General features: G+C 36.1%; 1 protein-coding gene across 1 annotated transcript in view; it reads right to left on the reverse strand.

Annotated features, from left to right (window-relative positions):
- Positions 1 to 17632, reverse strand: part of LOC150077612 (terminal uridylyltransferase 4-like) — a 753631-nt gene that overhangs the window by 495790 nt on the left and 240209 nt on the right. The window contains exons 8-9 of the mRNA XM_090385959.1: positions 17159 to 17209; positions 7803 to 7974 (exon numbers count right to left, since the gene is read on the reverse strand). Coding sequence (XP_090242085.1) covers positions 7803 to 7974; positions 17159 to 17209 — 223 coding nt within the window. The remainder of the gene's footprint in view (positions 1 to 7802; positions 7975 to 17158; positions 17210 to 17632) is intronic.

Consider the following 17632-nt stretch of genomic DNA (forward strand, 5'->3'; position numbering starts at 1 on the left):
TCTTTTAGGCATTCGTTTCCACAAAAGTCCTGCTTCATCTATGTTAAAAACTTGTTGAGAAGTATAACACATAATACCCCTCTTCAATAATTTTAACAAGTTCTTTTTTGAAAGTTTCGGCTCCTTAATCTGCACTAGCGGCTTCTCCCGGGATTTTAAATCTATTCTACCAGTTTTAAATGGTTCCACATTGTTTTTTTAGGCGAGTTTTCTTCAGATCATCGTATTGGCTAATCTCTTTCTCTCTCTCTCTCTCTCTCTTTAATATTTAACTTAACTGAATTCTGCATGGAATATTATCTTCAAAAAAATTAGTCTTTCCATTTCAATCCTAATAGCCGGTCTAGTCCTAGTTGCTTGCAGTGGTACAGCTATCTTTCCCGCTGCTAAAATTAATTCTTTATTTTTTCATAATTGTTCTTACAGTTAAATTTGTGAGTCCTAAATTATGGCACACATCCGCTTGTCGTTGACCAGAATCGATTCGCTTCAAAACGTCTAATTTAATTTTCAAATTCAGTCTTTTTCTTACATTTATAGTCTTCGTACTGCGCCCAGACGTTGTTGCATTTTCATTCCTGTCGGCCATTATTAGCTCTTCGAAAATATAACTGCGTTGGTTGAATTAATTACGATACAATGTTCAAGTAAACTGTCCGTTACGCACGATGTCTAATACTGTACTGAGTGATGACTAACTAGACTTCGGATAAATGCATATAACGCAAATATTACAAGCAATATATTTGATCATTTTTTAAAATGTTGATCTCGGAACTACGTAACAAGTGACTGTACTTAAATTAGCGTGAGATAAAATTTCACTGAGCGTGGGAAAATTGCTCAAGTCGGCGTGGGAAACGTTTTAATGCTGTTTTGCTATTCATTTTCAAGCTATCGACTCCATCAAATGAAACGATTTCGTTAAATATGTCAAAAATGTAATCTGTAAAAGAGCGTTATAGTGATTTGTGACAGCGTTGTAGTCGGATACGGGTTATAATATAAGAACAGCGTTATAGCGAATCAGCGTAAAGCAAACCGCGTTATAACGAGGGCCTGCTGTAAATCCAGAAAATCCCAATTCAGCACACTGTGATCATTGCCACCTAGTGGTTCCTTTATCTGAAGATTCTTATGCATGAATAATCACTACTGATAATCAGATCAACAGTATTACTCCCTCTAGTTGCCTCCCAAACATGCTGATGTACTTTACTTTTAAGTTCACAAGAATAAAGAAATGATTCTATCATGTGTTTCCAAGGATGGTGTGAAGACCATATTGGTCTCCACACATAGCAAGAAATGACACTGATAGTCTTTCTTACTTGCACACTATCAGAGAAGGAATGATGGCACGTTTTGTTCATCTGACCATATGGATAGAAGACTGAAATAAGCTACAGCATGTGAAGTTGTAATTTTTTATGAATGTAATAATGCAGATTTGAAGAAACTGTCAAGTTTCGTCTTGCTCTAAATTGCTACATAGTGTTATTGTTATGCACTTCCTGTGGTTCCCACAAATCTGTATTAAGTACTCTGTGATGCTTCAAAAAATTGCAAAGCCAGTCGATATGAGTAGTAGAGGGTTGTATGTTTGTTGTTTGACTGGTCTCTCCATTACTGGGAGGATCACTCACCAGAAAGGAGCCTCCCAGCATCTGTACTCTGGCAGGAGGAGCTGGCCAGGGAGTAGAAAAACATCTGACGGGCCATCCACACTCATGAAGGAAGGAATGAGAATGGGGAGTGGCCAAGGGAAAGAGTAGAGAAGGGACAGAAAAGTGGAAGACAATGGAAGATGGCAGAGTATAGGTATCCCCCTAGGTGAAAAGAGCAAGAAGAGTGTTAGGTGTAGTTGGGGAAGCCCTGAAGAATTGTGGGTAGGGAGAAGAAAACAGGTAAAGTTCAAATCAGAGATTGCCACAATGGCAAACCACACAGCGGTGTTGGCGGGGTACCTAGTTGGATGGCCTCTAAGGATCATCTGCCCAGGGGTGCTCCCTAGGTCAGCAGTAAGAATGGATTAGGAGCTCTATTTGCAGTTTCATGCCTGGGAGTTTCTGGTGCTGGGTGGGTATCAGCTGCTGTGTGGAGGAGTGGTATTAGGAAGTTGCAGGTGATGCCAGTGATGATGACCCTGCACTGGCATAACTTGTAAGTGCACGGAAGGCATTGTTAGACTCTAGTAACTTGGTTTCTGGTCAGAGTGATGCAGTGTGAAGGTCTAGGAGTAGTTGGGTTCTTAGATCTAAGTATATGTTGCACAAGTGCATCATGTGGTCCCAATCTTCAAGTTCTCCACAGGTACAGAGGGCACCTTCATCTAGGCCAAACTCTAGAAGGACCTGCGGCCAGTTAATAGGAAGGAAGCATAGATGTTAGGGAAGAACTAAGTGGAATGTTGTTTGTTGAGTAGGTTGTCTCAGGGAGGAAAATTGTAGTAGTTGCACCAGTTGTGGAACTATTCCAGCAGGTTTGCTCTATGTTTATCAGTTCTAGCCACACGTTTGTGTTCCTGTTGAATATCGGTATCGGTAGCTAATGACTGTATAGGAAGAAGAAGAGGGGGGGGGAGGTGTTATGATAATCTACCATTGCAATTTTTCACTTTCCTGCCCAAGGATCAGCCATATTGAACACCTTGAAGCTTTATGTGCCAATGTTACATGTGGAAAGCACCAGATCCAAATTTGCCTAATTTATCTTCCACTTGATCATACACAAGACTCCGGGGATGAATTGCTTTCATGGCATGTGATCCACCTCACCTCTGATAAACCTACCTTTCTTACAGGTAACTTCAACATGCCTACCCCTAGACACCTGGAAGCTAGACGTGACCTCATCACCTTCATTAAAAATTTAGGGCTAGATTTCCTTAAATCAGAGCTACAATGGGCAACCAGATGTTAGACCTAGTATTTCACCATACTGCAGATTTGAGGTCCACAATCCCGACATCTGCCTTTAATTCAGAAACAAACCACTCACATTTGCTTTTACATTCCCGTCAATGCATCCTGAGGATGATGAAGTCCTAACCAAAACCATTTTTTCAGTTAATTTCATCATGCATGATGTCATTATGAGTTTTCTCACCTCAACCAACAGGGATGCACTTTCCACCCTGCCAATCGAAGAAGTCACTAATGGCCTTGCTTCCCACCTGACAGCAATGGCTATTCAAGGAGTTTCAAAATCCATCAGAATCTCCAAATGGACAAAACCATGGTTCTCAAGAGACCTGAAGCCCGCATTCCTAGATAAGCAGCATGCCTTCAGGAAATGGAAGAGTTCTGGAACCACACACGATTTTATTAACTTTAAAAAGAAATGAGCATCTTTTCTGAAGCAAAAATGACACGACAACAATAGATATATAACTAACAAATTAGTATGATCGAAGTGGCCATTTTCAAAGCACCACAGGGATATTCAGATGGATGAGAGCCTCTTCATCAAATGGGCAGGCAATACTTTTGGTGAGAGAAATCTAATAGTTCCCTCTCCAATCCTTTATGTAACTTGACTCCCCTGTCTACTTTTAATATCACAAAGGAAAATCTGATGAACATTATCAATAAACTACAAAACAAAGTTACTGCCTGGCCTGATGGATTTCCCTTGTTTATCATTAAAATATCCTGTGTCTTCACTGTGGATGTTCTTTTACATATCCTCAAGGAAATTTTGCGAAATCTGCTGTGCCTGAAATTTAGACACACTACTGCATCAAATCAATTCCAAAAAATTCGAGGCCTAAATCTGTGAAGGATTTTCGCCCAAACCTCAGTGGGCGCTTCGCTTCTAAAAGACAATCCTAGTGCAACTTATTGAGCACAGTTTTCATCAGATCATGCCACCTTCACGTTATCCCTAGAATATCTACTACCAACAATCTCCTTCAAACATTGTTTCACAGACAGGAAGCTTTGAATTCTAGAATGTAGCTCGACATAATTTATCTTCACATTAAATCTACTTATGTTAGGATTTCCATCACATCTTTAATCCGATAACCTTCTCTACAGAGAGAGAATTCTACAGAATTCTCTGTACTCAAAAATCTTTTGCAGGACAGACGACTCCTTGTTAAGCACAATGGTCTCTCACGCTCTTTTACTGTCTTCACAGGGGTTCCACAGAGTGGCATTTTGTCAGCAGCGCTATTTGCATCATTAGTTCAAATTTCCGCCACCAGGGAGAAAACGGTTAGATAAAAGCAGAAAGGCCAACGCCACCTTCAATAACCATTATGGCTCTAGCAAAAAAGGAACGTGATCTTTTAGTAAAACTGTTCTACCAGAATAATAGTAATGGTAATGCAGCACTACCTGAATTTCGGAAACTTCAAAGGTTTGCGTAAAGGACCTTTAACGTCAGTGGGGCATCAAACACTAATAAAGAAATTTGAAGCAACCAGGGAGTTAGGTTTACTCCAGGCGGGGGTCCAGACGAACATGTAACAGAACGGAGGTAATAGATGAAGTGGCAGTTCAATGGTCAGAATGTGAAACACTACGCAACCAGAGAGGGTAATACTCTTGATCTCATTATCAATAGTGATCATCCGTGTATTAAGAATTTGCAGATAAAGGAACCACTAGGTGGCAGCGATCACAGTGTACTGATGTGGGATTTACTTAAAGATATGGTGCCTCCATAGCCAGGTCGGCAGGAGCAGCAGTGCGTAGTACAGGCTTCTTGATTAGACTGGGGTTCAAGTCCGTGACCACCAAATACTGAGGATGCGATAATGTCAGGGAATGATCACCGCATATCCCCGGAGCAATATGACCTTAGTTACTAATGTTCCTAAAAACCAAACAACAACAACTTAAAGATATAATTACCATCAGGGGTAAAGAAAAGCATTTTTGCTTCCGTAAAGGTGATTACAGTGGTCTCAGACAGTTTTTAAATTCTGTACAGTGGGATCAACTGATGATGTTAGCAACAGCAAATTCTAAGTGGGAAGCATTCATTGAATTAATCATGGAAGCTACTAAAAGTTTCATACCTATTAAGAAATATTGTTCAAGGTTTAGGCCTCGATGGCTGTCAAATGAACTAGTGAGACTTGTGGCAGAGAAGAAAAATGAATAAGATGCATATAAATTATCAGGCGACACAGAAGCCTATGGCAGATATAAGCTAGTCTGTAATCAAGTCACAAAGTATTGTAGGTTAGGCAGGCGAAGGCAGATTACGAGAAATCTTTGGCAAAGGATGCTAAGAAAAACAGCAAGGATTTCTTTACTTATATAAACTCTAAAAGGAAGGGGATGAATCTGATTGGTCCACGTGATATCGATGGTTTGACTGTTGATGATCCTGCTCAGATAGCAAACAACGAAATGAGTATTTTACATCTACATTCACACATGAGGAATTATTAAGATTTGAAAATGCCAGAATGTTATCAAATTGTAGCAGGGTGCTTAATGATTTTGTAATAACTGAGAGCAAAGTGGAGGAGAAATTGTTGAAGTTAAACATTAGAAAGACATCTGGGGTGGATGGGATCTATCCAGTTATATTAAAGGAGGCGGAAAAGGAAATAAGCAAACCCTTAGCCATAATTATGAGAGCATCCTTGGACTCAGGGGAGGTCCCCACTGACTGGAGATGTGCAAATGTATCCCCAATTCAAAAAGGGGGATCAGAGGGTGACACGAGTAATTACAGACCACTTAGTTTAACTTCTGTTCTGGATAAAATAATGGAGTCACTGATTAAAGATGCATTGCAGGATCATCTAGACAAGACTGCAGCAATAATTCAGACATAGCATTGGTTTGTTAAGGGAAAGTCTTGTCTGACAAATTTGATTGGATATTATGATGTGGTTACAAAGGAACTGGATGCAAAAAATAATTTTGATATCATATACTTGGATTTCAGAAAGGTTTTTGACACTGTTGCGCATGGAAGACTACTGTACACATTGGAGCAGAATGGTCTTAAGGGTATGTTGCTATAATGGATAAAAGGATGGTTGAGTGGGAGAAGACACAGGGTAGTAATCAATGGTCACTGCTCTGCGTGGACTAATGTTATCGATAAAGCCCCACAGGATTCAGTGTTGGGTCCACTGTTGTTTTGTATATTTATCAACGATATTGATGAAGTTATATCAGGCTTAGTGTTGAAGTTTGCAGATGATACAAAGGTTGGCAGGGTTGTTAATGACAGTAATGGCAGTGTGCTGCTGCAACAGGATCTAGAAAGTTTGTTAATATGGGCTGAGAAGTGGCAACTGAAGTTTAATATTGACAAATGCAAAGTACTGCATATGGGTAGAAGTAACCCCAGAGGAACGTACCAATGATTAAGAGTGCAATCTTGGGGACATTTAGAAAGAAATGTCATTCTGAAGGGCACACAACATGGTTTTCTTAAGGGAATATCGTGTTTAACTAACCCAGTAAGCTATTTTGACACAGTTACTCATGAGCTAGATGTATGGAAAAATTTCAACATTGTTGATTTGCATTTTAACAGGATGTTTTTTTTTTTTTTTCTTTTACTCAGCCCCTCATGAGAGGTTACTGTATAAGCTAGAACATGTTGGGATTACTGGAAAGATTCTAAGATAGATTTCAGGGTGGCTTGCTGGGCACAAGGCAGAGGTGATTAAATTACGTTCTTCAGATTAGTTCAATGCCAGAAGTGGGGTCCCCAATGATCAGTTCTTGAACCACTGTTGTTTCCTATTTTCAAAATGACACTGACGACAGGATAAAGGACATGATGACAAAATTTGTAGATAATGTAAAAATTGGGAGAGTCATTAATGATCATTGCTTAGTTTATTGGTGAGATTGAATTAAAAACATTAGAGGAAGAAAGGGATCTGGGAGTTACAATACAGACAGATATAAAAATTTTTCTCAGCGGTGTCAACTGCAGGTCAGGAAAGCTCATGGTGTCCTAGTGATCTATGATTTATTGAACAGTACGCTGTACAAATAGCGATATTAAAATTACACTGTATATATAAGGCAATTGTAAGATGACATTTGGAATGCTTTGTCCATGTAGGTGACCTCATCTGAAAAAAAAGACTGAGTGGTTTGAAATGGAATGGGAAACTCACTTGGTGGGTAGGAAAAGGGTAACTGTATGAGGAAACACTTCAATTATGTTTATGGGGGCTACAGAGCTTGGCAACCAGGCACCTTAGAGGAGGCCTGATGTTGGCATAGACTAGATTCTAGGAAGTTTTTTTTAGCAGCAAGTTTTTGATTACTGGAACAAGTTGCCTTCTCAGGTAGCTGAGGATGAGAGTGTGAAGAAATTCAAAAGCCAATTGGAAAGTTACCTCTGTGAGGAGGGAAGTGCATAATTTATATTTTCCTTGGATGATATGGCTAATACTAATATTAAATTTCATTTTACTCGATTTGAAAAGAATGATCCCAACAAAGGATGAAAAAAATTTGAATTTATAAACACCAAGCGTTTCAAGCAATCTTTTATTCACAGAAGGAAAGAAAATCGATTATTTATTATTTATAAATATAATCCCACTGATTTAGACTTCGGTATTCATGTAGAACTGTGTTGGAATGAATATTTGAAACACATAACACAAACTACAAAATTATCCATTTATTTTTTTGTAAACATCTATGAAACTCCTAAAAACATTGATGTTTTTCATAAATTCATACAAAATCTGCTAACTCTGATGAATTCTGTTTAAATTGAGTGAAAACTTCATAAAAGCTAGCAGGAATGTATCCATTATTTAGTTTAAGAATATTTTGGTAAGATACTTAGAAAAATACCTTCAATCGCTAAAAACTTTGTGCCCCAGTTTTTATCCTTAACAGTTATCACTTTTGAATTCCGAATACTAACAACCTCTTCCCCACACCGATAGGAAAAGCAATAATATCTGAATAAATTTATCCACAGTTCTCCTACACTCTCCTTGTTTTCAGCTTTCCATTTTTCTATCTGAAATTAAAAAAAAAATCACAATTTTAAATATTATGAAATAATTTATAAAACAAGACTGTTACCATACATCATTATTCAAATAAATAAATAAATAATGATGCATTAATGTACAAGTAGTGCATAAGGTACTTTAATGTACAAGTGTGTGCAGAAGCATCACGTATGCATGCAGCTATTAACAACATATTACAATTATCATAAAAGGATTAAAACTTTCATAATGAAAAGAAAATCACCATGAGTTGATTCACTTATACTCTTTGAATAAACAGCAATTCCTAAAAAAAAGATATATACTGCTGTCTATTTGTAGTGGATGCCATAATGCAGACAGCACATTTCAGGGATTACTGCTAACATTTTCTAGCACATTTTCAGTAAAGTGAATACATTTTGAACTTTAAAGTGTAAGCTCAAAAGATATAAAAAACTAATAGGAAATTTTTCTTTTTTTTTTTTTTTTTTTTTTTTTTCCAAAACACAAAGTTCTTTACACAAGAAAAAAAAACAAAAAGCGGTATAGCTAAACTTTATTAAAATAATAATAATATAAGACCAGATAAAATTTTGTAAAAATAAAATAAAATATACTGATTGTACAATAAAAGTGATAAAATAATAAAATTAAAATTATAGAAATTACACTATAGGGAATTTAAAAGTGATAAAAACAACCATATCTTTCAGAGGCAACCACCTCCTTTATCAACTGTTTTATCAACAATTTAACTTGTCACGGTACATCCTTAAAGAGCTGCAGGATCACGGCTAGCAGCATGTGTTATCATAGGCGCATGGGCTTAACTGGCGAATATTACGTACTTGTCAGACATGCTGTGTGTGCAGCTACTAAAGCAAAGATTGCACACAGTCATGTCAAAAGTTAAAGATCTGATATCCAGGAGGGTACAAGTGAGGCCATATATGTGATTAAATTTCCGGATTGTGGGGAGTACTATGTCGGTGAGACAAAATGCAGGTTCAAACATTATGGGGGCATATTAACTTAATAAAGGCCGTGGATTATGCGAAATCTGCTGTGCTAAACATTTCTGGGAGGAGAACCACCAAATTTTGCCCGATGATGCTGTCATGGCTGATCGTTCACAAGGATAATGGAACTACAAATGACTCAAGAGCTAGCAAATTTGTTCTTCTCAGCATAATACCATTAATAGAGACAGGGGAATCCATATTCAACCCCTCTTTGAAACCATAATTCTTGGATGGGATGAACAGTTCCGCTTGCCATGCTCCTATGATAACACATGCTGCCAGCCGTGATCTTGCAGCTATTTATCGCTTTTAAATTCCACAGTCATTTCTACATTTTTAATTTTATTTATTATTTTATCACTTTTATTGTACAATCAGTGTATTTTATTTTATTTTTATAAAATTTTATCTGGTCTTATATTATTATTATTATTTTAATAAAATTAAGTTATACATATGGTTGGCGTGTTGCGCTGCAGTTATTCTGTGTTAGAACTTTCCCAACCCCAGAGGCCTATTTGAAGAATTGAAAAGAATCTTCTCCCAGAAATGAAATTTCATTGAAAACACACATTTCATTAAAAATAAATAAAGATACAGGGCTGTTTACTGGTATAGTATGCTTTCAAAATTAGCATAATACAATTTTTCTGTTTGTATACCGCTCATATGATTTTCTGTCAGACATCAACTGATTTTAATTGCAAAAGATACAATTTTTGCGGACTTTTCCTCTTTAGAAATGGTATCAAAGTTTTGTTCATAACAAGGGCTCAACTAGATAGACTTGACTATCAAAAGCATTTCCAAACTTTCACCACAAAGAGATTTGAATAAGATTTTGTTATTCTAACCTAGATAAATATTCTCTGACAGTCACAACTGCTTGAAGGAAGAGTTAAAATGACATGCAGGATGTGGAATATTTGTTATATTTTAAGCTTCCTTATTCACTTGTCACTTCCCTGATCATGGACCACTGCACATCAATTCTTTTATAATAGCATCTAGTAAGCATACACAATTAAACTGATGAAACCGATGCTCCATAACATCTATTTATTTCCCTATAATGACAACAAGAAGTAGTGGAAATTTGTACACAAAAAAAAAATCTCAACTCTGAAAATTTGCACTAAAAATTTATGAAATTTGTGCTACACCTCTGCATTTCTAAGAACATAATTTTTCACTGAAAACTTGTGCATCATGTAGTCATATACAGCCAAAAAGTACTTTCTAATGGAGCAAAAGAAAAGAATCTATGCCTTCTGTTTTACCATTAATACTTTCTACAATCTTGGTTAAAGTAATACTTATTATTAATTCAGAATCATAATTCTGGTATAGTCTACTGTGGTAATCAACTTCCATAAAGAAACTGGAAGATTTAAGAAATAATGGTGTAATGAATTTCATATCCAGCATATCCTTCAACGTATCCTTCAACATATCCAGAAATAAACATCTGAGTAAATGGATGTGAGATACACTGCATTGAAGAATTATGTTCAGATTTTCAAACACTGCCATAATATTTAAAACAAATAAATCAAGCAAATTGGTTTATTCAAGTCAGAACAGAGGAACCTGAATAGATTTTCTACACAAGTAAGGCTAATATGGCTAGAATTATCAGCTTACTTGGCCTGTTTAGGAATGCCAACAAAAAAAATTGTGATTGCGGAATGGTATAACAAAATGCAAGAGTCAAAAATTGTGTGCAAAAAAATCCAACACAACATTAAATTTATATGGTGATGCCATACTATAGAACCATACTATATAAGCTGTGGTAAAAAAGTTATCCCAGAGCAGTGGTTCCAACTTATTTTAATCGCGGAACCCTTTTCACCATGATAAAAAATTTTGGAACCCTGACAATTTTTACTGATTATAAATAAAACAACAAATCAAAAATAATTTATTGAAAATACAAAAAAACAGATTAAGAAAGAAAACTTGGCCACAAAAAATTTAAAAGCTGAAATTCATGCACTACCTCAGCATTATAAGAATAGCATTTTTCAGAGGGAACTTGCACACCTTGTATTCACATGCAGCCATAACATACTTTCTAAATGAGCAAAAGAACAAAATCTCTTTTTTTAGACTCTCTCCACAGACTTGACAGTAGAAAAGCCTACGACTAAATCAGAATTTTCCTTCTGGTTTAACCTACTATGGTAATCAATTTTCAAAACAAAAGATTTGAAAACTCTTGGTAAAATAAATTTACAATAACATTCTTCAATATATCTAAGAGTAATCTTCAACATATCTCAGTACATGAATGTGATGTATGTTGGATTGAACAGCTATATTTGGATTTTTGGCAAATTGAAAGAAAACTTACAAAGTTTGCAATTTGTAAGTTTTCTTTCAAAATTTTTTAATTCAACGAAGAGCTGTTCAGAAACAGAGTAGGCCCTTAAATCAGACTGTCTTATAATTAGGGGATTTTCACTTCACAGATAAAGACTGGAACTTGTGGGTTGGTTGCTCAGAGACTAACAAGATCTTTGTGGATTTACTAGATGATCGATTTCTACAGCATCATGTTCGAAAGGCAACCAGAGAGAGTAATACTCTTGATCTGATTATCGGCAGTGATTATATATATATATATATTAAGAATCTACAAATAAAGGACCACTAGGTGGCAGTGACAATAGTGTACTAATGTGGGATTTACTCAAAGATGTAACTACCATCAGGAGTAAATGGAAGGATTTTTCTTTCGTAAAGGTGACTACAGTGGTCACTGAGATATTTTAAATGCTATATAATGGTACCAAATGATGATGATGTTACCTTCAGCAAAATTCTAAATGGGAAGCATTCAAGGAATTAATCTTGGAAGCAACCAGGCTTTTCATGCCAACTAAGAAATATTGTTCTAGGTTTAGGCCCATGTGGATGAACTAATGAGACTCGTGGCAGAGAAGAAAAATGCATGGGATGCATATAGATTATCAGGCAACACAGAAGCCTATGGTAGTTATAATCTAGTCTGTAATCAAGTGACCAAAGGAGGTTAGGAAAGTGAAAGCAGATTATGAGAAACCTTTGGCAAAGGATGCAAAGAAAAATAGCAAAGACTTCTTTACTTATGTAAAATCTGGAAGGAAGGGGATGAATCAGGTTGTTGATGCTGCTCAGGTAGCTGACAAACAGAATGAGTATTTTGTATCTACATTCACTCATGAGGAAATCTGTAAGGAAGTGGAGGCCAGAAACTTATAAAACTCTAACAGGGAGTTAAATGATTTTGCAATAACTAAGAGCAAATTGGAGAAGGAATTGCTGAAGTTAAACATAAGGAAGGGTGGGATGGGATTTATCCAGTTGTATTAAAGGAGGCAGCAAAAATATATTATTTATTTTTTTCATATGTTTTTCAGAACAGAGACCATCAGCCAGCTGACTGGGAATCCAGTAAGTTTTGAAATTGCTGTCCTGGTTATGTTTCAGATGATTAGTATTAGTTGAGGCATATGATGCAAGAGCAGAAAACAAGCTTATATAGCATCAGGCAAAAAAAAAAAAAAAAATCCTCCGCATTTCAATTCCGATTTCCGATGTTTGAAATGCAACTATTCTACAACTGTCTTTCCTCAATTTGAATCTATGCCCCCTCAGGTTCTTAATCTGAGCAATCGGAAGTATCCCATCAGCACTGAGCATGTTCAAACCCAAGGCCTTATACACCTCAATTAGATCACCTTGCAGGTGCCTAGTCTGCGGATGCTGCAAATTGCAGAACACCCATTTGTTCCCCCTCATCAATCTTGTTGCCCTTCTCAGTACTTGTTCTAGCAACTATACATCCTCCCTAAAATGAGGCCTCCACACCTGTATGCAGTACACAAGGCGTGGCCTGACCATTGCCGTATACAAAGGAATAACATCTCCTTGTCTCTGGTAGCAAAATTCCTATATATCATGGCAAAACTCCATGGCCTGCTCTGGCAGCCCGTCTCCACTGCTCGGTGAACTTCATATCTGACTGCACAATTATCCCCAGGTATTTTTCATTGTCCACCTCCCTGAGTGTAGTACCACACAGTTGGTACGTTTCTCTTTGGTTACAGCAACCCGTATGCAGTACTTTGCATTTGTCAATGTCAAACATCTAACTTTTTTAGATCCTGTTGCAGTAGCATACTGTCTTTATTGTCTTTAATAACTCTGCTAAAGTTTGTATCCTCTGCAAACATGGACATTAAGCATGATATACAATCACCAATATCATTGATAAATACACAAAACAACAATGGATCCAGCACCGAACTCTGCAAGACTCCACTAATAACATTAGTCACGTAGAGCAGTGTCCATTTATTACTACTCCCTGTCATCTCCCACTAAACCATTCCTTTATACAAATTGCAGCAACTTGCCCTTAATGCCATACCGCTCCAATTTGTACAGCAGTCTTCCATGTGCAACAGTATCAAAAGCTTTATCAAAACAGTACCTTGGAATTCAAGTATATGATATCAAAATTATTTTTTGCCTCCAGTTCCTTTGTGACCACATCACATTATCCAATGAAATTGGTCAACAAGACTTGCCCTTAACAAACCATGCTGTTTCTAAACTATTACTTCAGTCCTGTCTAGGTGATTATGCTTCACTTCTTTAACCAGTGACATTATTTTCCACAGAATTGTAGTTAAACTAACAGGTCTGTAATTACTTGTGTCACCTTTGAATTCCCCTTTGTGAACTGAGGACATTTGCACATCTTTTGTCTGTATGAACCTCCCCTGAGTCCAAGGAAGCCCTCATAATCATGGCTTAGGGCCTGCTTACTTCCTTTGCCACCTTCTTTAATATAACTGGATAGATCCCATCCACCTTAGATGCCTTTTTTATGTTTAACCTTCAAGAATTTCTCCTCCACTTGGCTCTCCGTTATAACAAAATCATTTAGTTTCCTGTTACAGTTTAGTGAACTGCCTGCCTCCACTTCCTCACAGAATTCCTCAGTGTGACTGAATGTAGATGCAAAATACTCATTCAGTTTGTCAGCTATCTGAGCAGGATCATCAACAGTCGAACCACCAATAAAGTTGACCAATCTGATTCATCTCCTTCATTCTAAAGTTTACATAAGTAAAGAAGTCTTTGTTGTTTTTCTTTGCATCGTTTGCCAAGGATTTCTCATATTCAGCCTTTGTGACTTGATTACAGACTAGCTTAACTAGTCTGTAAAATGCCATAATCTTCTGTGTCAGCCGATAATTTATATCTTTACACATTTTCTTTTCTGCTATGAGCCTCATTAATTCATCTGACCTCCATTAAGTCTAAATCTCGAACAGTATTTCTCAGTTGGTATGAAAAGCCTAGTAGCTTCCATGATTAATTCCTTGAAGGCTTCCAATTTAGAATTTGCTGTTTTTAACATCATTAGTTGACCCCATTGTATAGAATTTAAAAACTCTCTGAGACCACTGTAGTCACCTTTATGAAAACAAAAACACTTCCCTTTACCCTTGAATGTAGTTACAACTTTAAGTAAATCGCACATCAGTACACTGTGATCACTGTCACCTATTGGTTCCTTTATCTGCAAATCTTAATGCATGAATAATCACTTCTGATAATCAGATCAAGAGTATTACTCCCTCTGATTGTCCCTTGAACATGTTGCTATAGAAAACAATCCTCCAATAAATCCACAAATGTCTTGCTAGCAGGCGAGTGACCAATCAACAAGTTCCAGTAAATATCAGGAAAGTTAAAATCCCCCATTACAAGACATTCTGATTTAATGGCCTACTCTACTTCTCTGCACAATTATTCGTTGTACTCATCAGATTAATTAGGCCTATAACACACTCCTACTCTCATTTTCCAGTTCTCACTGCTTATGTCACACCAAACTGACTCAACACTGCACTCTCACCAAATGTAAACTGGATGCACTTCTTTAGATTTTGTGTGTTTCTTAACCAGCAGCATAACCCCTCCCCAAATCCAATTCTGCATTGCTTATATCTGTGTGACACCATGTCTCTGAAATCCCAACAATATCTACCTTTGATATCTTGATCAGCACTTCAAATTCATCAAATATATTCTAGTACTGGTGTACATGCAAGTATACATGCACCTGTACTTAGTTACCCTACCACAGCCCATGTATTTACTTGTTCCATGATGACTCCTAGCAGCTCTTGAAATCCCCAGCAACCTGCTCTCTAGGCTGCCACTCATTACAATAGAAGCAGTGCAAGAATCACTTTTGCCTCTGCCTGCGGCAACTCCTCTGACTGTTTGGTCGTCCCGGAGTATAAACAGAAAATTTATTTATTTTTTATTACTTCTTTTAGTCTGTGAATCTCCCTAAGCTAGCAGTTTTCCGGCCCACCTAACATTGCCTCAATAGCATCAGTAAATATTCTTACACCCTTTCTATTTAAGTGTATTCCATCCCTGTATAAGCAGTGTCTCTTGTTAGCAAGCACAGACCACGCTGAAAAAAATGCTACCCCATGAGCCTTTCACAATCTCTCCAGGGCTGAAATGATTGACAAGACTCTCATCATATACTCTCTCCTATCATGTCTGGGCAGAATTGCAGATACTTTCAAATTTAACCCTAATTTATGACTTTTTTTTCAACACTGACCTGTACTTGTTAAATAAATCTGCAGATCTCTTAACTCTTAAGAACATTAGTGCCAACGTGTACAACAATATCACCTTTTGTACCCTAAAAAGATATCTGCTCTACAACATCATCAACCTTTGCCCTTGGCAGACATATCCTGGTCCTGTTCTTCCTATCCTTTTTGCATAATACATTCCTTGTCTCCCTCACAATAACTAGCTCCTGTGGGACCAGCGCATTCTGCCTGTTAGCAACTCATTCACAACTTATTCAGAACTCTTTCAGAATTTAGATATTTAGCAACTCATTCAGAATTTAGATATTTAGCAACTCATTCAGAATTTAGATATTTAGCAACTCATTCAGAATTTAGATATTTAGCAACTCATTCAGAATTTAGATACTAGCAACTCATTCAGAATTTAGATATTGGCAATTCATTCAGAACTACAGCAAACAGAATTTGTCTCAAACTTGAACAAACCATTAGCCTTTTCAATGAGTATTAAGCACTCTTCAATCAGAACAGAATTCTCTCCATGATTGAATGTAAGTACAATAAACCCTCGCTAATCTGGATTAGTGAAGCAAAAGACAGCCTTAAAGGAACAAAAATTTAGAACACAAATAAATGGAAAATTTAATAAATAAAATATAGGTAGTGCTGATGAAAATAAATAAAAATATATCATTGTTATTTTTTTTATTTAAACCTTTATTTTAAAACTATAAAAAGACAACACATTTATCCATTGAGAGATAGATAAATGTATTGTCGTTTTATACATTTATCAGGTGGTGCTGGCATCATACGCCAACGCCACTAAATCATTGTTGTGAATACCACTTAAAAACATCTTCTTCCAGCGGCTTTTTTAATGTCCGTCTATTTGATACACTGCTTTTATCACTTCCCACATCGACTTTTAAAGGCAAATGTCTTTACAGATTCTTTTTGTTTTTTAATATATGACACAGTCTGTTGGCCAATACTACCAAATTCTTCAACAATTTTTTTTTCCAGAAACACCATTTTCAAGTTGTTCTATCACTTTGAGCTTGCTAATGAAAATTAAAGTAACGTGTTTTCTTTTTATTCTACTTTTCAATTATTTAGAACCCATAATTATATAAAATATGTTAACTTATTTACATAATTACATATAAATATGAATTTATATGTAATTATGTAAATACATTAAGTATAGGTTGAAGTATGCAATTGAAGTGATATAATAAATGATAACATCTGTTTGACTCAGAACAACAACGATACTGAATAACATGAAGACAATGTAATGTATGTTCCGTCTCTTCTGCACAGTCAGAGTAACATCTGCTTTTCTAAATTCCATGTGTCTTTCAAAGTACTCAACGGAATTTTTCATATTTTGATCCAGATTAACTGTAACTGGATTAGCGAGAGTTTACTGTATATGAATTTTGATTTGAATTCGGCTAATGCATTGGAATTCCCATACAATCCTATAATATAAATGGAAAATTCTTAAAAATTTGTAAATTAACTTTAAACTTATTAAGAAATACTAAATTTCTTACCACAACAGAGAGATCATGATTGCTTTCTGATTCCAACCCATCAAAATGAAACTGAAATAAAAATTATTCTTAAAAACACAGTATTTTTAAGGTTACGTATTTATAGCATAAACATATCCTTAAATTATAACAAAAATGACAATTTTCTCGAATCATATTCAGAAATGTGTAACATAAAAACAGGACAACACTGCATTTAACAGTGAGAATTACAGTCACCAAAAATGCGAATACAAAAAGTACAAAACTTTTTTTAAATTTGTACAATTTTTTTATTTATTTATTTTATTTTTTTTAAAACAAACTATTTCTAAGTATAGGTTGAAGATTGCGAGGAAAGAAGACACTTGATGCCATCTGCCTTCAATTTCTATGGATTAATTTTTAGAAAATATATAAGGAGATAAGGTGTTCCAAAGAGTAAGAGAAAAATGAAGGAACAAATTAGAAAATGCAACTGTTAGATTTTTTAAA

Source organism: Mastigoproctus giganteus, chromosome 12 (genome assembly GCF_048544385.1).
Source record: "Mastigoproctus giganteus isolate SK-2022 chromosome 12, ASM4854438v1, whole genome shotgun sequence".
In the NCBI taxonomy this organism is placed as follows: domain Eukaryota; kingdom Metazoa; phylum Arthropoda; class Arachnida; order Uropygi; family Thelyphonidae; genus Mastigoproctus; species Mastigoproctus giganteus.